Source organism: Poecilia reticulata, linkage group LG9 (genome assembly GCF_000633615.1).
Source record: "Poecilia reticulata strain Guanapo linkage group LG9, Guppy_female_1.0+MT, whole genome shotgun sequence".
Taxonomy (NCBI): Eukaryota; Metazoa; Chordata; class Actinopteri; order Cyprinodontiformes; family Poeciliidae; genus Poecilia; species Poecilia reticulata.
Genome location: NC_024339.1, coordinates 4,158,197 through 4,176,651, shown reverse-complemented (window position 1 = coordinate 4,176,651; position 18,455 = coordinate 4,158,197). Strand labels below are relative to the sequence as shown.

Genomic DNA, 18,455 nt, shown 5'->3' with positions numbered 1-18,455 from the left:
GATCCACAGTCAAATGAGTGTTTAATCAACATTGATTCAATGTAAAATCAACAGAAATATGCATGCAGAACCAGATTCAGATGAATGTTGAATCAATGTTGATTCCTAACTGATTCATTGCAATATCAACACAAATATGCATGTAAATTGACATACAGATGATGGTTGAATCAACATTAATATAATGCCAGTTATGGTTGAAACCCAAACGTTGATTCAACATACAAGTCAATGACCACTTTCAATGTTGTTTCAATGTCAGCACTCAATGTTGATTCAATGTTTCTGGCTGACATTGATTCAATGTTGTTTCAATCATTCTGTGCTATCTGGGATGGCATGAGAGGTAATCTGTGAAAAATCAATTCCCTCTCCTTTCTCCCAGTACTAGAAACATTCAGTTAGTGGCAGGAGAATTTTAGTGCTGTCAATCACAATCTCAAGTGGTGCTGCTCATCCTTCCTCTCCCTCGACCCTCGATTTGTGCAGTCATGCTGCTAGCATAGCACAGAGCTGTGCAGATTCAAACTGAATGCTCAGTTTAGTTAGCATAGCTGCCAATGACGGCAGAAAAACGGTTTCTTGCAATAAGTTGTTTCTCCACCATTGGCACATTTCGCAGTGAGTGAATGAGGCTAATTAACAGTGCTAAGAGCGTCCTACTGGTTCAAATTGGTTGTTTTGGTTAGAACGTTGCATTACTTTAGCTAGCAATAGTCATTCAGGAAGGAGGTGGAGGAGATTGATTGTTTTCACAGATTCTGTCTCATAGCAAACTGCTACAACATCGTGACAGTTTTAACAGTTATGGAGAAAACATATTTTTTATTAAAGTTATGTACGGTAGCTTGAATAAAATGCAACTGCATAGCATTTTTGGAAAGGCTGGATTTCTTTGTGTAGTTGCACGTTGCTTTTGACTGTGGCTCATGGGGAGAGACATTTCAATAATCTAAAACTAATAGAAAGAATTTAAGCAACTTACTTGCATACTGGATGTGGACTGTTGGATGCTAAATTCATGAGCAGTAATTATTGTGCTAATTATCAGTATTGAACCAAAGAAAGCAAGGCAGATGCAAGCCTTTAAAATTGTGATGCTTTTTATGGGTCAAATAGACTTAAAAAATTGCAGCTGCGCGGGGAGCCCAAACAAATTTTTTGTCAGGGGGCCCACGATTCCTGGCAGCGCCCCTACTCGGTGCTGAAGCAGAAATGATACGTTCAACGTTTTCTGTCATCTGACAAGTATAAAGTCTGTTCTGTAAGTCTACTTCACTTTATTCACCAAAAACATTTTTTTTTTAATTCACCAAAAACCGTTCTGTAATCTGGAACGTTCCGCAGTTAGCCGCCTTATCTCACTGTGCGAGAGGCAATTGCGTCATGCGCCATGGGCAAAAGGTCAAAGGTAACAAGGTGACCGGAGGGCTTATTATGTTGTACAAAAAAAACCCAACAAAACAACAAATGTCAGAAGAGGGCTTAGGAAATAATAATACAATAAATAAATAAATACAAAATAAAAATTTGATCAAAAGGGTACTTGGGGGTAAGGAGCAAAAGGGGCAGGTGCTCAAGCTCCTCTAGCCCCCCGTCCTGCCCGTGCCTGCCGGTACCCCATACTCCCGGAGGACCCACCACAGGGCACCCCGAGGGACRCGGTCGAACGCCTTCTCCAAGTCCATAAAACACATGTAGACCGGTTGAGCGAACTCCCACACACCCTCCAGGACCCTGCCAAGGGTGTAGAGCTGGTCCAGTGTTCCACGGCCAGGACGAAAACCACAGTGCTTTTCCTGAATCTGAGGTTTGACTATCCGACTGACCCTCCTCTCCAGGACCCCTGGAATAGACCTTGCCAGGGAGGCTTAAGAGTGTGACCCCTTTGTAATTGGAGCCCTTCGGACCCCCTTTTTAAACAGGGGGAMCACCACCCAAGTCTGCCAATCCAGGGGAASTGCCCCCAATGTCCATGCAATATTGCAGACTCGTGGCAGCCAACACAACCCTACAACATCCAGAGCCTTAAGAAATTCCGTGCGGATCTCATCCACCCCTGCCACCGAGGAGCTTTTTAACCACCTCGGCGACCTCATCCCCAGAGATTGGAGAGCCCGACCCAGAGTCCCCAGGCTCAGCTTCTTCAGTGGAAGGCATGTTGGTGGGATGGAGGAGGTCTTCTAMGTATTTTGCCCACTGGCCCACAACGTCYTGAGTCGAGGTCAGCAGCACACCAACTCCACTATAAACAATTTTGGTGCTATACTGCTTCCCCCTCCTGAGACGCCGGATGGTGGACCAGAATTGCCTCAAAGCCGTACGGAAGTCTTTTTCCATGGCCTCTTCAAACTCCTCCCACGCCCGGGTTTTTGCCTCAGCAACCACCCGAGCTGTGTGCCGCTTTGCCTGCCGGTACCCATCAGCTGCTTCTGGAGTCCCACAAGCCAAAAAGGCCCAATAGGACTCCTTCTTCAGGGGGAAGGGAGGCTTACATTGATTGAACATTTAGACCACGAGTTCTTCCCCAAACCTTGTCCTCAAGGCAAACTGACCTGTGTGTTTTCAGTTCAGCAAAACCCCGTTAATCAGACGTCAATTGAAATCATGTGTGCTGAAACTTGCAGGGCAGTGTGCCTGGAGGACCAGTGCTGAAACACACTGGATTTGATGTTAGCATTTCAATCAATAGATATCGACAGAAAAATCAAAATTGATTCAATGACACATTTTCAACGTTAGTTAATTGGCTAGAATTGAATGGTTGTTTTGTCATTGACCTCAATCCTAAATTCAACCTTTGTGATCATAATTCAACATTGAATTAACATTTTTTGCAAACAAGCCAACAGCGTGTTTGGGCCATCTCACTCATAAATGGTAGGGGTGGACCGCTTCACTGCTTGTAGTAAGTTGTAGATGTTTTCCGGTCAATATATCACACACAAACAGTAAGAATTTTTATTTCAAGTAAAAAAAGTGTACAGAAAAGAATCACCACTCACTATCCTCTACAGTGTTATTAAAAATGTGATAACCCCCGCTTAGTAATAAAATGTTCTCACCCAGTATTTGAAAATACATTATGATTAATTTTGTAATTGACAGGGCCCCGATGATTAATTTTGTAATTGACAGGGCCCCGATTTTTTTATTTTATTTCTATGAACAAAAAATAAATAATTAAATTGTGGAGTCCAAAAACATGACTGTCAGGTTAATTGGCCTCTCTAATTTCTCCCTATGTGAGTGTGTGTGTGCATGGTTGTTTGTCCTGTCTGTCTCTGTATTGCCTTGGGACCTGTCCAGGGTGTACCCCGCCTCTCGCCCGGAACGTTAGCTGGAGATAGGCACCAGCAACGCTCCCGACCCCACTAAAGGACAACCGTGTTAGAAAATGGATGGATGGAATTATTCAATGAAAAGAAAAACCTAACCTCAGTTAAGTAAAATAAAATTGTAATCAAAACTGTTGGAATTGTAATGATTTCTTTTTTTTAAACAAAAAGATCTGTTCAAAAAATGTAATTAATTAACTCATTTTTGTCTCTTAACCCCAATAAGGGACAAGTGTGTACAGAAAATAGATGGATGGATGGATTTTTGTCTCGTGAACTTAAAAAGTCATTTGCCAAACATAAACTTTTATTTGCATACATCAGAAATCTTTTGTTGCGATTTTAGGCCCTACCCCCGACGTCATCACAAACAAAACTTTGTGACTCAAACAAAAACTTAGAATAGCAAGAAAAATTTCTGACATGCGCAAGTAAGTTTGTTTTGCAAATAATTTTTTCACTTCATGAGACAAAAAATGTGTGATTTTAATTTTAAAACCCTAACCCTTACCCTACCCTTTTTAAGCAAAACTCAGTAGGCTTTTCTCATGGTGACATGCATTAACAATTCAATTTTTGCTTTTGTATTTTTCATTCTTTTCTCTGCAGTTCCACATTAAAGTTTGATGCAGTTCTGCTTTCCTGAATGGACCATTTTCATCTCCACTGCAAGTGTAGCAAACAGGCAGCTTACAGTACACTAAAAGGTTGCATTGTGCCCTTGTTTATATTTTTAATAGTGTAATTCTGTTTACAGACATATTTTGTCTGTAAAGCTAGCTCTGAATTACATATCTTGTTAAATTGCGGGTTTGAATATTGCAATACTTTCCTATAACAAAATAGACCTGCAGAAAGAAATTACTAATAAAATATCTTACATATGCATAGTTGTATGCTCTATATAGAGATTTTCCTTAGCTTTGATTGTATATTTCACAATTTTATTATTTATCATTGTTTATTAAACTCTGAAAGCTGTGTGGCTTTGTTAATATTCTGTCCTAGAATGCGGTTAGATGTGCCCTTTTTTTTTTTTTGGAGCACCTTCCCCTTTAGTAGTCTCTGCACAGCTCTGGGTATCAAAGGGCCCGGGCCCGGGCCCTTTGATACAGGCAGTCAAGTCCCTGTACTACTGATGTCAGAGTCTGGTTCGCAATGCTGGCAGTAAGTCGGGCTCATTTCCGTTGAGAGTTGGACTCCGCCAGGGCTGAGTCACCGATTCTCTTCATTACTTTTATGTTTTACTTTAGAATTTCTAGGCACAGCCAAGGTTTTGAGGGGATCGGTTTTGGTGGCCTTAGGATCGCTTCTCTGCTTTTTGCGGATGATGTGGTCCTATTGGCTTCATCAGGTCGTGATCTGCAGCTCTCACTGAAGCGGTTCGCAGCCGAGTGTGAAGCGGCTGGGATGAGGATCAGTGCCATGGTCTTGAGTTGGAAAAGGGTAGCATGCCTCCTCCGGGTCGGGGGGTGTGTCCTGCCCCAAGTGGAGGAGTTTAAGTATTTTGGGATCTTGTTCAAGAATGAGGGAAGAAGGGAAGGGGAGATCGACAGGCAGATTAGTGAAGCGGGTGCTGTACAGGTCCGTCGTGGTGAAGAGAGAGCTGAGTCAAAAAGCGAAGCTCTCGATTTACCGATTGATCTACGTTCCTATCTATGGTCATGAGCTTTGGATCATAACAGAAAGTCCCGGATACATGCAGCTGAAATGGGTTTTCTCCATAGGGTGGCTGGGTTCTCCCTTAGAGGCTCTCCCTGAGAGTAAGAAGCTCGGTCATTCGGAAGGGACTCAGAGTAGAGCCGCTGCTCCTTCACGTCGAGAGGTGCCAGTTGGCTCGGGCATCTGGTCAGGTTGCCTCCTGGACGCCTCCCTGGTGAGGTGTTCCAGGCACTTCCCACCGGGAGGAGGCCCCGGGGAAGACCCAGGACACGCTGGAGGTGTCTGCTCAGATTGATACAGATTTTTGTAGAATAAAAAAAAGCTGCATTTATTTATTTATTTTTTCTGGGTCTATAGAACAGGAACCCTGCAGTCAGAAATGTAAACAATTGTTTGGGAGGACTTACGTGTTTTTGTATGTTAGGAATCTACCTGGTTTATCCCCATGTCCAAACTACCTTTGTTTAGCGAATTTGACTTTGTCTGCGTCAGTAGTAGTGTTGTAGTACTCGAGACCGGTCTTGGTCTCGAAACCACTTTTTGATGGTCTCTGTCTCGTCTCGGACCCGACCTCATTTGGTCTCGGTCTTGTCTCAGTCTCGGGCAATGAGGCCTCGGGATTTTATTTCAAGACCGGTCAAGACCACAACTGTGGACATGCCACTAAACTGCCAGTGTATTGTCCAGTTTATATCTTGAAATCTTTGTTTTCAGTGGATTCTAAACATACCGATTAAAATCAAAGCAATAACGTGACTTACTAAAAGGAGTTTTTATGGAAAGAAAATCAGTGCCAACGTTAAGCTATTTTGGAGCTCACAAGAGATAGAGACGATCTATATCACAGTAACAATGAGATAAGGAGGGAATTGCAGGAGCTGCGAAAAACAGCAGCACAGCTGTCCACAGTCCTGGAGACGTTGAAGGTGATGGAACACAAAATGGAGAAACTCACAGCGAGCGAGGCTGAAGATAACGTTTTTGCTTCACCAACACATAATGTACAGTATTTCCTGTCCCGAATCCAAGGATTCACACACTACAGAAAGCGAGGAGGGAAGACATAGAGCATCATTCACTTTCCGCAAGCATAAGAGACGAGTCTACTGTCCCTCACGAAGATCAGCGTGTGCATCATTCAGATCAAGACTACGGGTAAGGGAATAGAATATGTCAAGAGAGTGTGTCAGAAAGCCTATCAGCAGCTCCAGTTCCTGAGCGACGAAGTTCAGCGAAAATAAGGACCTCTACACCTCCAGTGCCAGCTCCGAAAAGGTCAGTCCCATCTAGAATCTCCAGGTTAGAGCGCACAGATTTTCTGCTTTGTCTGAAAGAGAAGATCCTGATGACTCTAGAATGGTCCAAAGCTCACATTCTATACCTAAACATGGAAGTACATATAGTGGTCCTGCTCCAACTATACCCTATTTTGTGCTTCCAGATTCACGTGAGTTCTCCAGGCTTAGGATTGCTTTTGATAACATTCTGCCAGCTGGTGCTTCTGAACATTTTAAATATCAGGTTCTAACAGATCATCTCAAGCTAGAAGAAGCTCTCCTTGAAGCAGATTTGGTAACATTTTATTTGAAGGGGGGTGAATAAGACTGACATGACACTGTCATAAACATCTGTCGTAAACATAAATAAGTCTTCATGAATATTTATGACTGTTGTCATAAAGCTTCATTTGGTAAATCATGACACTTTTAATACAAAGTTCACAATATTCTAAATGTCTTCATTATGACAACTTGACATTAATCTAGACAAAAATGTCTTCGTTATGACAACTTGACATTAACCTCACCAAAAATGTCTTCGTTATGACAACGTGATATTACCTAAGACAATGTCGTTGTCATGAAAACTTGACATTAAGCAAGAAATTATAACTTGTCATGAATGTCATAACAGGTGAATTTTAAAATATTACCCTTATAAGACAGCATTAACAAGTCACTTGTTGTTACACATACCTTTTGCTGTCATGAGACCATTATAATTGTGACATTATCCTCCTCTGTTAAAGTGTAGCACAGTAAACTAGTAATGAAGATGTCATTGAGTGTCATTACTCTATCGCTGTAATGACAGTCATGAACATTTCCATTTCCAGATTAATGACACTCAGCAGAGGGGACTGGGAAGCATTTCGCATATTTGCCCTACGACAGTGCCTCAATTCCGGTCCTCAGGCCCCCCTGCCGTGCATGTTTTAGGTATTTCCCTGCTGCCCCACACCTGGAATGAATCTGTGGGTGATTAACAGGCTTCTGGAGTACTTGATGCTTGCAGACGAGGTAATACAATCATTTGTATCAGTTGTTCTGAAATAGAGGCACATCTAAAACATGCAGAGCAGGGGGGCCTGAGGACCGGAATTGAGAAGCACTTCCCTACGAATACGTTCTCTGTTGGGCATGTTAGAACAGCTAGGAAGAGAAGGCAGTATTGAATTCCAGTGTGGATCTCAAGTTTCCAGATTGCTAAGCAAGCTTCCACACGATCTTAGAAGCAGTTTCAGAAGAAGAGTTCATCCAAGTAAGGTTCCAATCCCAACTCTGTATGATCTTGGAGAATGGCTGGATTTATGAAGATGACACCAGATTTTGTACTCTTGCCAGAGGCAGCCAAAAGAAAAGAGGCACAGAAAGGGACAAAAAGGTGGCTTCAGGAACTACAGCATTACTGCTCAGTGCTGGGAAATCAGGAGAGACCACAGTTTCTGAGCTGACGCAAAATGCCATTACTCCTGAGAAGGTAAAGAATAAACCCTACTGTTCCTGCTGTGACCATTCCAGTCATTTCCTGAATGGTTGTCAGAACTTTTAGCAGCTTACAAAGGAACAAAAAGTGCTGTGGATCAAAATAAATAACCGCTGCTGGCATTGTGGAAGAGGACATCAGTCTGCCAAATGTACTCTCAAGGCAACCTGTAAAACCTGTGGACGTAGGCACCTGCTGATATTACATGATGTAAATAAGAAGTGGCAGGAAAAATAGGAGACAACAGAAAAGGGGAAACCCCCAGAGAGCACAGTTACCACGAGCTCTTTGGCCCATTGGATTTGATAAAAACGGTTTTCCCTGGAGCAGACGGAAGAATCCGCACAGCTGAAGTGCAGGTCAAAGAGCACAACTATATTTGCCCAGTAGTACGTCTAGTGAAACTGTCAGAAGTTCCAGATTAAAGGGCCGATCTTCAGTAAATATTTTCCAAGCTGCAAATTATCTATGATAATTTGGGGGTGGCTATGGAAAACACAAGTTTGCTGGACTGTGCCTTGTAGGCCTGTCTGGACTGTGATTGCCTGGACAGCCTGTCAATCATGGTTGACAACAACCTGTCAGAGCCTTAATGTGCTGAAACTTTCTAGAACGTTTTTTTTTTGTAGTGGTTTTGCAGTAGTTCAACAGCTTACCAACTGTGTTATCAAGGAGGAGTTATAAGTGTGATGTTTGCCGATCGTTTAGTTTTGTTTGCATCAAGAATTGTAAGTTGAGCGATAATAAAAGGACGCCACATCTTTGAACGGATGCCTCCAGTTTTTTCTGATCCAAATCACTACGCCCTTTAGTTCACCACACATAAAAACTCCACACTCAGACATCGCAGGTGAGGATCATGGTAGACGCTTGGTGAAAAGTAATTTTAAGGCACAGAATGTTTTATCTAAATGACACAGAGATCCCTTGGTCTCCTTCTCTGTATAATCTGGATGCTGTTAAACTTGCTGAAATATTTTTATTTTGTCTCTTTTCATCTGTATAATGAGGGAGTCATTAGTATCGTCCCTTGTGTGTTTAAACTTAAGTGCAGTGTGTCAGGAGAGTCTCACCTGGGTAGTAGCTTCACTAATGAAGGATTTCATTTTGCATTCCAACATCTGACTGTGACTTCTCCCCGGCAGACTTCCAGCAGATCCATTGTATGAATGAATAGTTCTTGTCTGAGGAGGCAAGTCTGGGCTGCAGTCTTCTAGTGAAGAACAGACTTCTTCATCAGTATTAAAAAGGGAGTACTGATTCCTGGTTTTGATCTGTGATGCAGTACTTTCCCTGTAGCCTTGGTTAGATGATCGTGATATCACCCCAAGTTTGCGTGTACGTTTGCAGTTCACCACTTCAAAATCAGTTATGTCCTGCTGGGTTTGACAGTGATCCATCTTGTTAGGAATAGTGAAACTTCCCTTGACACAAGGAGGGAGAGGGGCCTTTCGCTTGATGCGACGCAAAAGGATCAAATCAATGCAACCGCCATTCCAGCACTGATCAACCAGGTAGCTGTTAAAAAAACCAAAAAAAAACAGACTTAGTATCTACAAAACTATTCTGTTCTGTTTTTGCCAAACTCATTACATATTAACAAAACCATTCATTTTCAAGTAAAGTTTTATTGTCCATTCAAGAAAAAATTTGATAAACTGCTGCAAAGTTCCCTATAAACAACTAACTAAAGTGAGAATGCAGCACCACCAGCAGCTAGCCAAATATTTAATCTAAACTCACTTGGTAGATATAATGGACAAAAGTGCTCAGGATACAGAAACATCAGTGATGGCTACGCCAAATATTCTTCTGTTAATAATCACTATCCCCCCCCAACTGCAATTAACTCTTGCTGTGCTGCCTCTGTCTGCCTAACTCTCTCAGACAGGCACCCTTCACACTGGATTGCAACCACTTCACAATCTGCATAAGCACACCAACTGGGCAGAATTGCAAAAAAATTTTAACAACTTCATTTCAGTGTGAAAGTGTTGTTCGACTCTTTGTAGTAATAGATTTTCCAGTGTATTATTTGCTATTATTCAACTATAATGTGTTTATAATGTCAAGGACACAGCCTACCAGGATGTGTCATGAGCTTTTGACAATTGAGATATGGCCCTCTATATATGGCTGGTTATCTGAACCAGTTTCAGTTTTGCCTTTAGTGTTAATGACTATGGCAGCTGCATGAAAGAATGCAATTAAATGGGTTTTCTATACAGAGAACTACACACCAATGGACAAATAGTCTTGCACAATAATTTAAAAATCCAAATCTGTGTATTCTTCTCAAATCTTTCAGCCAGACACACCAAAGTTCTCTAATGTGATTGTATTTTTTTTCTTTTATAAATTTTATTTTAAATGCTGTGTTCAGTTTGTCTTAGAAGCAGAGCTCTGAGCCGGGAATGAAGTCACAACCCAATTGAAATTTGTTCTAGTTGCTAGTTGAAAACAGCTAAATTTGCAATTTGCTTGGCGACCTGTCCTGGGTGACCCTGCCTCTCGCCCGGAACGTTAGCTGGAGATAGGCACCAGTAACCCTTGTCCCAACCCCACTAGGGACAAGGGTGAACAGAAAATGGATAGATGGATGGATGGGTTAACAACACAAGCAGATGACACATTAATTTACTCCTCATTATGCATTGAGACACAAAAAGCTTTGACTTTCTCATTTGAAATTCCGATTTTAGTGGGGGTTCATGTTGTGTTTTTGACTTGAATTTTGAAAAAATCTAAATTTAAAGTATGAAGAGAAAGCACAAAAGCTGCAAAAAATTTAGTACTTCCTAGAGTCTCAAGCATAATCATGACTGGGCAGAATTTGAGGTGTGCGCATCTCAGCAGGTATACGTGCCCTGACCTACCAGTGAGCCCAGCTCATACTGATTTATATGTGCAGAAGACCTTGGGAAAGTAAAGTATCTATTCCCAAGGACACAGACATCTGCAGGCCTCACAAAACAAATATGGCTTCTAAGGTCTGAACCAGAACCCCTAATATATTGATTCTATGATGATAAAGTCATTGAAATCATACTTATACAGTTCTTTTCAAGTCACTTAAAGATGCTTTACAATTAAATCTGTCATCCTCATTCACGTATTTATAGCATGTATTATATACTGAGGATTCACTCCAAAAAAAAACACTGTCAGATCTTTTAACAGTTAAAGAACTCTTACATCCCATAAGAGATAGCCTCTTACTGCTGAAATCAGTTTTCATTGTTGCAGTTGCATGATGAAAATAACATAATTTTGTTCTCAGCCTCATGCTGTCTGTCCCTTCTTTTCACAAACACCCCTGAACTTTTTGTACCCTTCTGCATGTGAAACTATTGTGTGATTGGTCTTAATTTCATTTTCATCTTTCTCCCCTTGTCATTGTAGCTGCATTCTCGTCGTCATGTTGTGTTGTAGGTTTATTGTGGACTCAATGCAGAATGTAAGAGGGAGCTTGCAGATGGAGGACGTTTAATAAAAATGATGAACAAAAAACTTATAAAAATCACAAGGAGCTAGAGCAGAACAAAAAAACCATAAGCCCAACGAGGGAAAAAAAACAGCAAGGAGACATGAAGAGAATGCAGAGTCAAATAGGGAAGTAACAGGGTATTACTAATGTCATCTTACCTGGCTCCGCTGACATTAACTCCCACCATCAGTTGTCCATTTACTGACAGCAATTCATCTCTGAGTTTGATACACCTACAACAGGCTGCTGGGCTTTTCTTTTTCACCTCTGTCACCCAGATGCAGCCCACGTCAACGATGGGGCCCTGCTCTCTCTTTTTCCTTGAAGAGCCTTTTTTTATATCAGGATCCCCAAAAATAGGGATATCCCCAAAGCTCAGGCCAAATTCAACAGCATCGTCCTCACTTTTTCTGAAGGAAACAACATGAACTTCGACATCAAGTCCCTTTCTACAATAGGAGCTTGTAGCTGAGTGAGCTGTGTCACTCTCCATGAAATTGATCTTAATATACTCCACCAATTTCTGAGCGGCAGCCAGACACAAGGGTAGATCATCCAACTGAATACTGCCACAAAAACTGTCTTCTTCTCCATTGTGGTACTCTTCATCCTGGAAGAGGCAGAAGAACCAACAAATCTGTATACTCAGTCAATTTTAGACAGACAGTATCAGTCCCAACAGAAGTTTACATATACTCATCCCAGATAACGCACGATGTTAAATCAACGTTGAAAAATAGTTAGAATGGTTGATTTTTGGTTGAAGTCGACAAATGACGGTGGATCAACCATCAAACAACCATCCAATCAAACCGTTGAAACTGTGTCATTGAATCAATGTTGTTTTGTGGTTGAAATCTGATGACTGAAATGCCGAGGTCAGATTAATGGTTGATTTTTGGTTGAAGTCGACAAATGACGGTGGATCAACTATAAAACACACTCTAAAAAGAAAATAGTTGAACCAACTTAATTGAATTGCTTCTGTAGGTAACAAGCAATTCAATTAAGTTTATCCAACTGAAATTATTAAATTTATCCAACTTAATTTATTGAGTTTAACCAATTCAATATATTATAATCATCCAACTCAATTTGTTAATTTATTTTTAACAAATTTATTAAGTATGTTTAAGTTAACAGATTTAAGTCAGGTCAGTCTTACTCAAATCATTCAGTTTACTTCAAAAATGGTAAATAAACTTAGATAGTATTTTTCCAGTCATTTTTATAACTGAAAGCGCTTTACACTAGAGTCACATTCACTTAATGCATAGATCAGTTGGGATTGGGTGACCAGGGGGCACATTGGCATGTGGCAGGAGGGAGCTGGAATTGAGCCGTCAACCTTCCGACCACAAGACAACTGCTCTACCCTCAGAGCCACKGTGGCTTACCAGGGAATCTGTCCCTGTTAGCTTGAGTCATTGTGTCAGACGAGGGATACAAATGTGGTATCGGACTTAATTATTTCAAGTAAAGTCAAAGTGAATCCAGTGTGTTTCAGCACTGGTCCTCCAAGCCCTGCAAGTTTTAGGCATTTCCCTAATTGGGCACACATGATTTTAATTGATGTCTGATTAACRGGGTTTTGCTGAAATGAAAACATGCAGGTCAGTTTGCCTTGAGGACAAGGTTTGGGGAAGAACTCATGATCTAAATGTTCAATCAATGTAAGCTGTTTTTCACACCCCTCTACACACACCCCTTTCCCCCACCACCCATCCCTCACCTGGGCCCATCTACCCCTCAATCTCCTCCCCCTTTCCACTCTCCTCCCCTCATCCTTGGGCTCTGGGTGAAACAATTTTAATTTTAGGTGAGAGTTTTAAATTTTGGGCTGCACAGTTGGTAGAGCTGTTGCCTTGCAGCAAGAAGGCTCTGGGTTTGATTCCCAGCCTGGCATCTTTCTGCATGGAGTTTGCATGTTCTCCCTGTGCATGCATGGGTTTTCTCTGGGTACTCCGGTTTCCTCCCACAGTCCAAAAATATGACTGTCAGGTTAATTGGTCTGTCTAAATTGCCCCTAGGTGTGAGTGTGTGTKTGMMTGGTTGTTTGTCCTGTGTGTCTCTGTGTTGCCCTGCGACATACTGGCAACCTGTCCAAGGTGTACCCCGCCTCCTGCCCAGAATGTTAGCTGGAGATGGGCACTAGCAACCCCCCCGACCCCACGAACGGACAAGGGTGTCAAGAAAATGGATGGTTTTAAATTTTCACATTTTATTTTGTTAAAGATTTTTTTTACTCTAGTGGCCTTTATTTGATAGTTAATTGACAAGAAAGGGGGAAGACATGCAACAAAGGTTGCCATGGCCGGGAATCAAGCCTGCGACAGCTGCGTCAAGGACTGGGGCAGGGGTGGGCAACTCCAGGCCTCTAGCGCCGGTCTCCTGCAACTTTAAGATGTGCCTCTACTTCAACACACCTGAGTCAAATAATAAGGTCATTAGCAGGACTCTGGAGAACCTGCCTGAACAGAGGAGGTGATTCAGCTATTGGGTCCAGGTGTGTTCTACCAGGGAGACATCTAAGAGTTGCAGGACATTGGCCTTCGAGGACCAGGATCCCACCCCTGGACTAAGGCCTCCATGTGTGCAATCTGTACAGTTTGTTGCACCCCTCATCACCTTCTCATCTCCCCCTTCTCCCTCTCAAAACTCCCCACACCCACTTGCTCCTCCCATCCTTCCCTTCTATACCCCCTCTTATCCCTTTCTTCCCTTCCCCCATCCTTGCGCTCTGGGTCAGAACATTTTATTACTAAGTGAGGCTTAATCATGTTTCAAATTACGCACTACATGTATAGAACATTGGGTTGTGATTCCTTTATGTACATTTTCTTACTTGTCTGTAAATATTATTACTGACTGTGCATAATGTGTTGACACAAAAACATCTACAAGTCTCTACTAGGAGTTGTACAGTCCGACTCCCCCTTTTTACACTAGTGGTTTGTCCCAATCAAACAGCCACTTTGCTGCTGGTTTGTTTGCAACCAGCTTCTGAATTGAATTCTCCTCTGAGCAGTTTTATGATAAGTTTTTCAATATGACTTTGATCTTAAATGTGTTTATTGAAAAATAAGGGCATTGTTTTGTGCCCATAGTAATCCTGGTTATTTTGGGGCAAAACAGATATTTTTAATAATTGAGGTCATGTCTCATTTTGTATTATTTTCATCCTGCCCACCGCTCCAGGCCCAAGTATGAAATCCTGCGAGATTTTGTGAGATTTGAGTTTTTAAAATAGGGAGGGGATTATTGTTTGGTCTGGGAGAGCATGTGGTGGACAAGGAAGTGTAAGGCTGGCTGCTCCAGGTAGGCTTTAAATTGTTGTGATAGTAATCACTTGTTTTTCATTTTTTATTATGATGTGCTTAGGGACGTGCTTAGATGTGCCTCTGTTCCAGAACAAGTGAGTTAGATGATTGCATGACGGTCTGCAGTCATCAAGAAGTGCAGAAGGTTGTTAATCATCCACAAATTAAATCCAGGTGAGACAGAAAGGAAACACTTAAAACATGTAAGGCACTAAACCTGCTAATGACAGATTCAGTCTGTTTCTTGGATTGGTAACTGGTTAAACTAAACTGAACTGGACTATTATTACTGGTGTGGGATCTTTATCAGCACGTGGACATTTTGTAATGAATTTAATAACTTATTTGGAAATATTTGTAGTTAAAGATTAAACCAGCTATTTGATGGAAGTTTATTCTGTATAAATTATAAATAATTTTTCCAACTACAGTATAAATCACCTTTTGCTCCATTTATCTGTCTCTGGTGTGTTAAATAAACCCTGATCCTCCCTGAGTTTTATCTTTAAGTTTTCTGATTAACAGCCTTTATTTTAAATGTTTATTCCCTCATTTTAACATGAGTGCAGCATCATAAATCCTACACTAGATTGCAGCTTGATAGGTAAATGTTGTTGTATATGTAAACATTAAGATGAGTATTAATGAAAAGTTCATTTTTATCTAACAGTGAGAGTACATGGGGAACTATATGGTTAGTATTTGTTCTCAGACCTGTAACCAGTACAGTTTAATATTTCAATTTCTTTCAGAACTTTTCAAATGTTTATCATATTTCTAACTGGCACCTTCCTCCCTTTTATTTTTGTGTTTTTCAGCCGTTGCTCTGCAGTTTGACCAAAAGCTGACTCTTGAAGACTGCAGTAAAACTGTCAAGAAGTGGCTTCATTACAAGCCAGAATGAGAGGAAGACATCGCAAGGAATCAGTGACGCCAGCCAGAGTGAAACTGGGGTTACCACAACTTGTACCGTTTCCCTGGTTCATACAGTACAAAGCATAACCTCATGGACTCTGTTCTTCTGTGGACAATAGACTGTTCTGACAGAAAAAAGGATTCAAATATGTTTAAAGATTTGTCCCTCTTAAATAAAATGTTATATCAAACCTATGTTGTCATTTTTAAACTTTTGTACACAGTTTACCCATGATCTGCCAATAATATAGTGTTTAACACCAGTGAAGAAACTTTTAGTGGTATGTTATGATGCAAACCTATCAGACCTAAAAATGTACATCAATCCTTAGCTTTCATTCAATATGAAATTGACCCAAATCTGCATGTAGATCCACAGTCAGATGAAGGTTGAATCRATGTTTATTCCTAACTGATTCATATTTCTGTTGATTCAATCAACAGAAATATGCATAAAAATTGACATAAAATGATGGTTGAATCAACATTGATTCCTGACTAATTCAATGTAGAATCAACAGAAATGTGTGCAGATCCTCGTTCAGATGGTTGAATCAACGTTGATTCCTGACTGATTCAATGTAGAATCAACACAAATATGCATGCAGATCCACCGTCAAATGAGTGTTGAATCAACATTGATTCAATGTAAAATAAACAGAAATATGTGTGCAAAACCACATTCAGACGAAGGTTGAATCAATGTTGATTCCTAACTGATTCAATGCAATAACACAAATATGCATGTAAATTTACATACAAATGATGGTTGAATCAACATTGATATGTCAGTTATGGTTGAAACCAGGCACGTGCAGAGGGGGGAGCTGTGGGTGTTTGAGCATCTGCCCTTTTTGCTCCTTGCCCCCAAGTGCCCTTTTGGTCAAAATTATAATTTTTTTTGGTATTTCCTAAGCCCTTTTCTGACACATAAAAACATGTGCTAAAATCCTTTGCTTTTTTGTTTCTTTTTTGTACAACATAATAAGCCGGTCACCTTGTTACCTTTGACCTTTTGCCCGTGACGCTCATGCGCAATTGCCTCTTGCGCAGTGAGATAAATAAATCTTCCCCAAATCCTTAATTTTGATGATTGGTAATCCGCCAATACATGTGAAGGTGATTTCATCCACTGATCTTATCTACCCCAGCAAAGATCTAAAAATCAACCGCTTTCCTCTCCTATTGGAGACGTTTGACTGATAGACCGGTCCACCAGGTCATGTCTCCATGTTTGCAGTTATCAATAGTCACCCCACTGTTGCCAACCCACTGACGTTTTCTGCATTTAGCAATATTCAGACAAGACAATTGGTATCGGCCAAAATCAGAATTGACAAGTCAGATTTTTAAAGATTGGTCAGAAATCTGCAATTGACACACTCTTAGTGTAGATTATTTATCTGTCAGAATTCATCAAAATTACTCAATGTTGTTGTTTATCAAAGAGATATTAGCAATTGGTGAGACGCTGATGAGCAAGGTGATGTGCAGCTGTAATGTAATTTAGAAGCGTTTTGTAAAAAGTATGTTTATAACTTGAAGTGTTTCTGTATTAAACTTGAGTATCCATTCTCTTTGTTTATAGATTTTCTGGGCTCAAAGCCTGAACGAGGTCGACTCACGATGCAGACGAAAGTGAAGAAGCAGCTTTGCATTCCACCAAGATGGTTCAAGTCCCTTAAGGAACTGAATGACTGGGAATCCATGGAAAATTTGAGCCTTTTGAAGTTTATACGTGATTGATCATCTCGTCAAACCTGGTGCACCAAGAACCTTTGCGAAGCACAAGAACTGGTCACAGAACATTTCAAGCTCTTGGTAACTGGACCTAAGAGTTGGATTAACCTTTTTTTGCAGAACATAAACATAAAATGGACTGTTTTGTTTAATGTTCACAGCGACTAGAGGTAATGAAAGCACACACTCATGAATCCAGTGTCTTCCACTGTCAGTGGCATTAGGCTGTGTTTATGTAGCATTTGATTTTTAACTAAATATTTATACCTGTATTTCATTTATTTTTTGGCATTTATTTTGAAGTATGTTGGTCCTGTTTACAACTATGATTTTCATGTTTAAAAGCAATTTTTTGTATGTCCCATCTTATAGTAATTAACAAAATAGTTTGACTACAAAGACTAGTCAAGATTGCTTTACATTTAATCTATACGTTGAAATTTGTATAGTAAAATGCAATAAATTAGTTGTGATGTGCAGAAGATGAACATTAGCAAGCTCAAGAATATGTTTAACTCTTAATATATAATAGCAAAGGTTAGTTATAAAGACTAGATGACGTCAATCTGTGACATCACAATGAAATGAAGTATCCTAAAAATAAATAAATAAATGTTTACCTCCGAGAATAAAATATAGGGTAATGAAATGCACAGAATTTTGTTGCATTTGTATGTACGCAAGGATGTCTTGTATGTATGTATTTTATTTGAAAAAGTCCGCGAAGTAAAAATATATCTGGGTCACAACWTTTACCGGAACTGATAAAAGGAACAAGGGACACTCGGTTGRGAGAAACAAAAAGGGGTGTGACAGCAGGCTGGGAAGAGGAYGCCGAGCGACSGACCGGGGAGCTTAAAAGACGAGCCCGGAGATACCTGAGTTTTTGGACTAAAAGCGTTGCCAGATCAACTAACAAAGGAGTCAAAATTCTTCTGGAGGCAAGATAAAGCCACACGGAACGATGACCGGTCCCGATGCGCTCGCGTTCCAGGCCTGACAAAGGGAACCGCCCGGGTACACAAACACCGACCCGGTGAGACCCTTCCATTTTTTTTTTATTTATGCTTTTTTGTGTGCACGAAGACTGATAAATATTTTTGGGCCCCAACGTTGTTTTTTTTTTTTGCGCAACAAGAATTTTACTTTTTTTTGATCGCCTGATTATGGACTTTTCGATGGATTATTATTATTGATGAACGATTTATTTTTGTTGGGATTCAGGCT

At 40.7% G+C, this 18,455-nt stretch overlaps 2 protein-coding genes across 18 annotated transcripts in view; one reads left to right on the top strand and one right to left on the bottom strand.

Moving 5' to 3' along the window:
• The window catches only part of zbtb26 (zinc finger and BTB domain containing 26), a 1,115,122-nt gene that overhangs the window by 163,985 nt on the left and 932,682 nt on the right, over positions 1-18,455 (top strand). The window lies entirely within an intron of this gene.
• The window catches only part of pdzd2 (PDZ domain containing 2), a 192,590-nt gene that overhangs the window by 156,315 nt on the left and 17,820 nt on the right, over positions 1-18,455 (bottom strand). For 16 of the 17 annotated variants that reach the window (XM_017306570.1, XM_017306566.1, XM_008417432.2 and 13 more), the window contains 2 exons: positions 11,412-11,863; positions 8,840-9,284 (listed from right to left, as the gene is read on the bottom strand). In XM_017306570.1, the coding sequence (XP_017162059.1) occupies positions 8,840-9,284; positions 11,412-11,746 (780 nt within the window). In that variant the 5' untranslated portion in view covers positions 11,747-11,863. Of the gene's footprint in view, positions 1-8,839; positions 9,285-11,411; positions 11,864-17,113; positions 17,789-18,455 lie in introns of those variants that run through there. The other variant, XM_017306568.1, reaches the window with a different exon arrangement.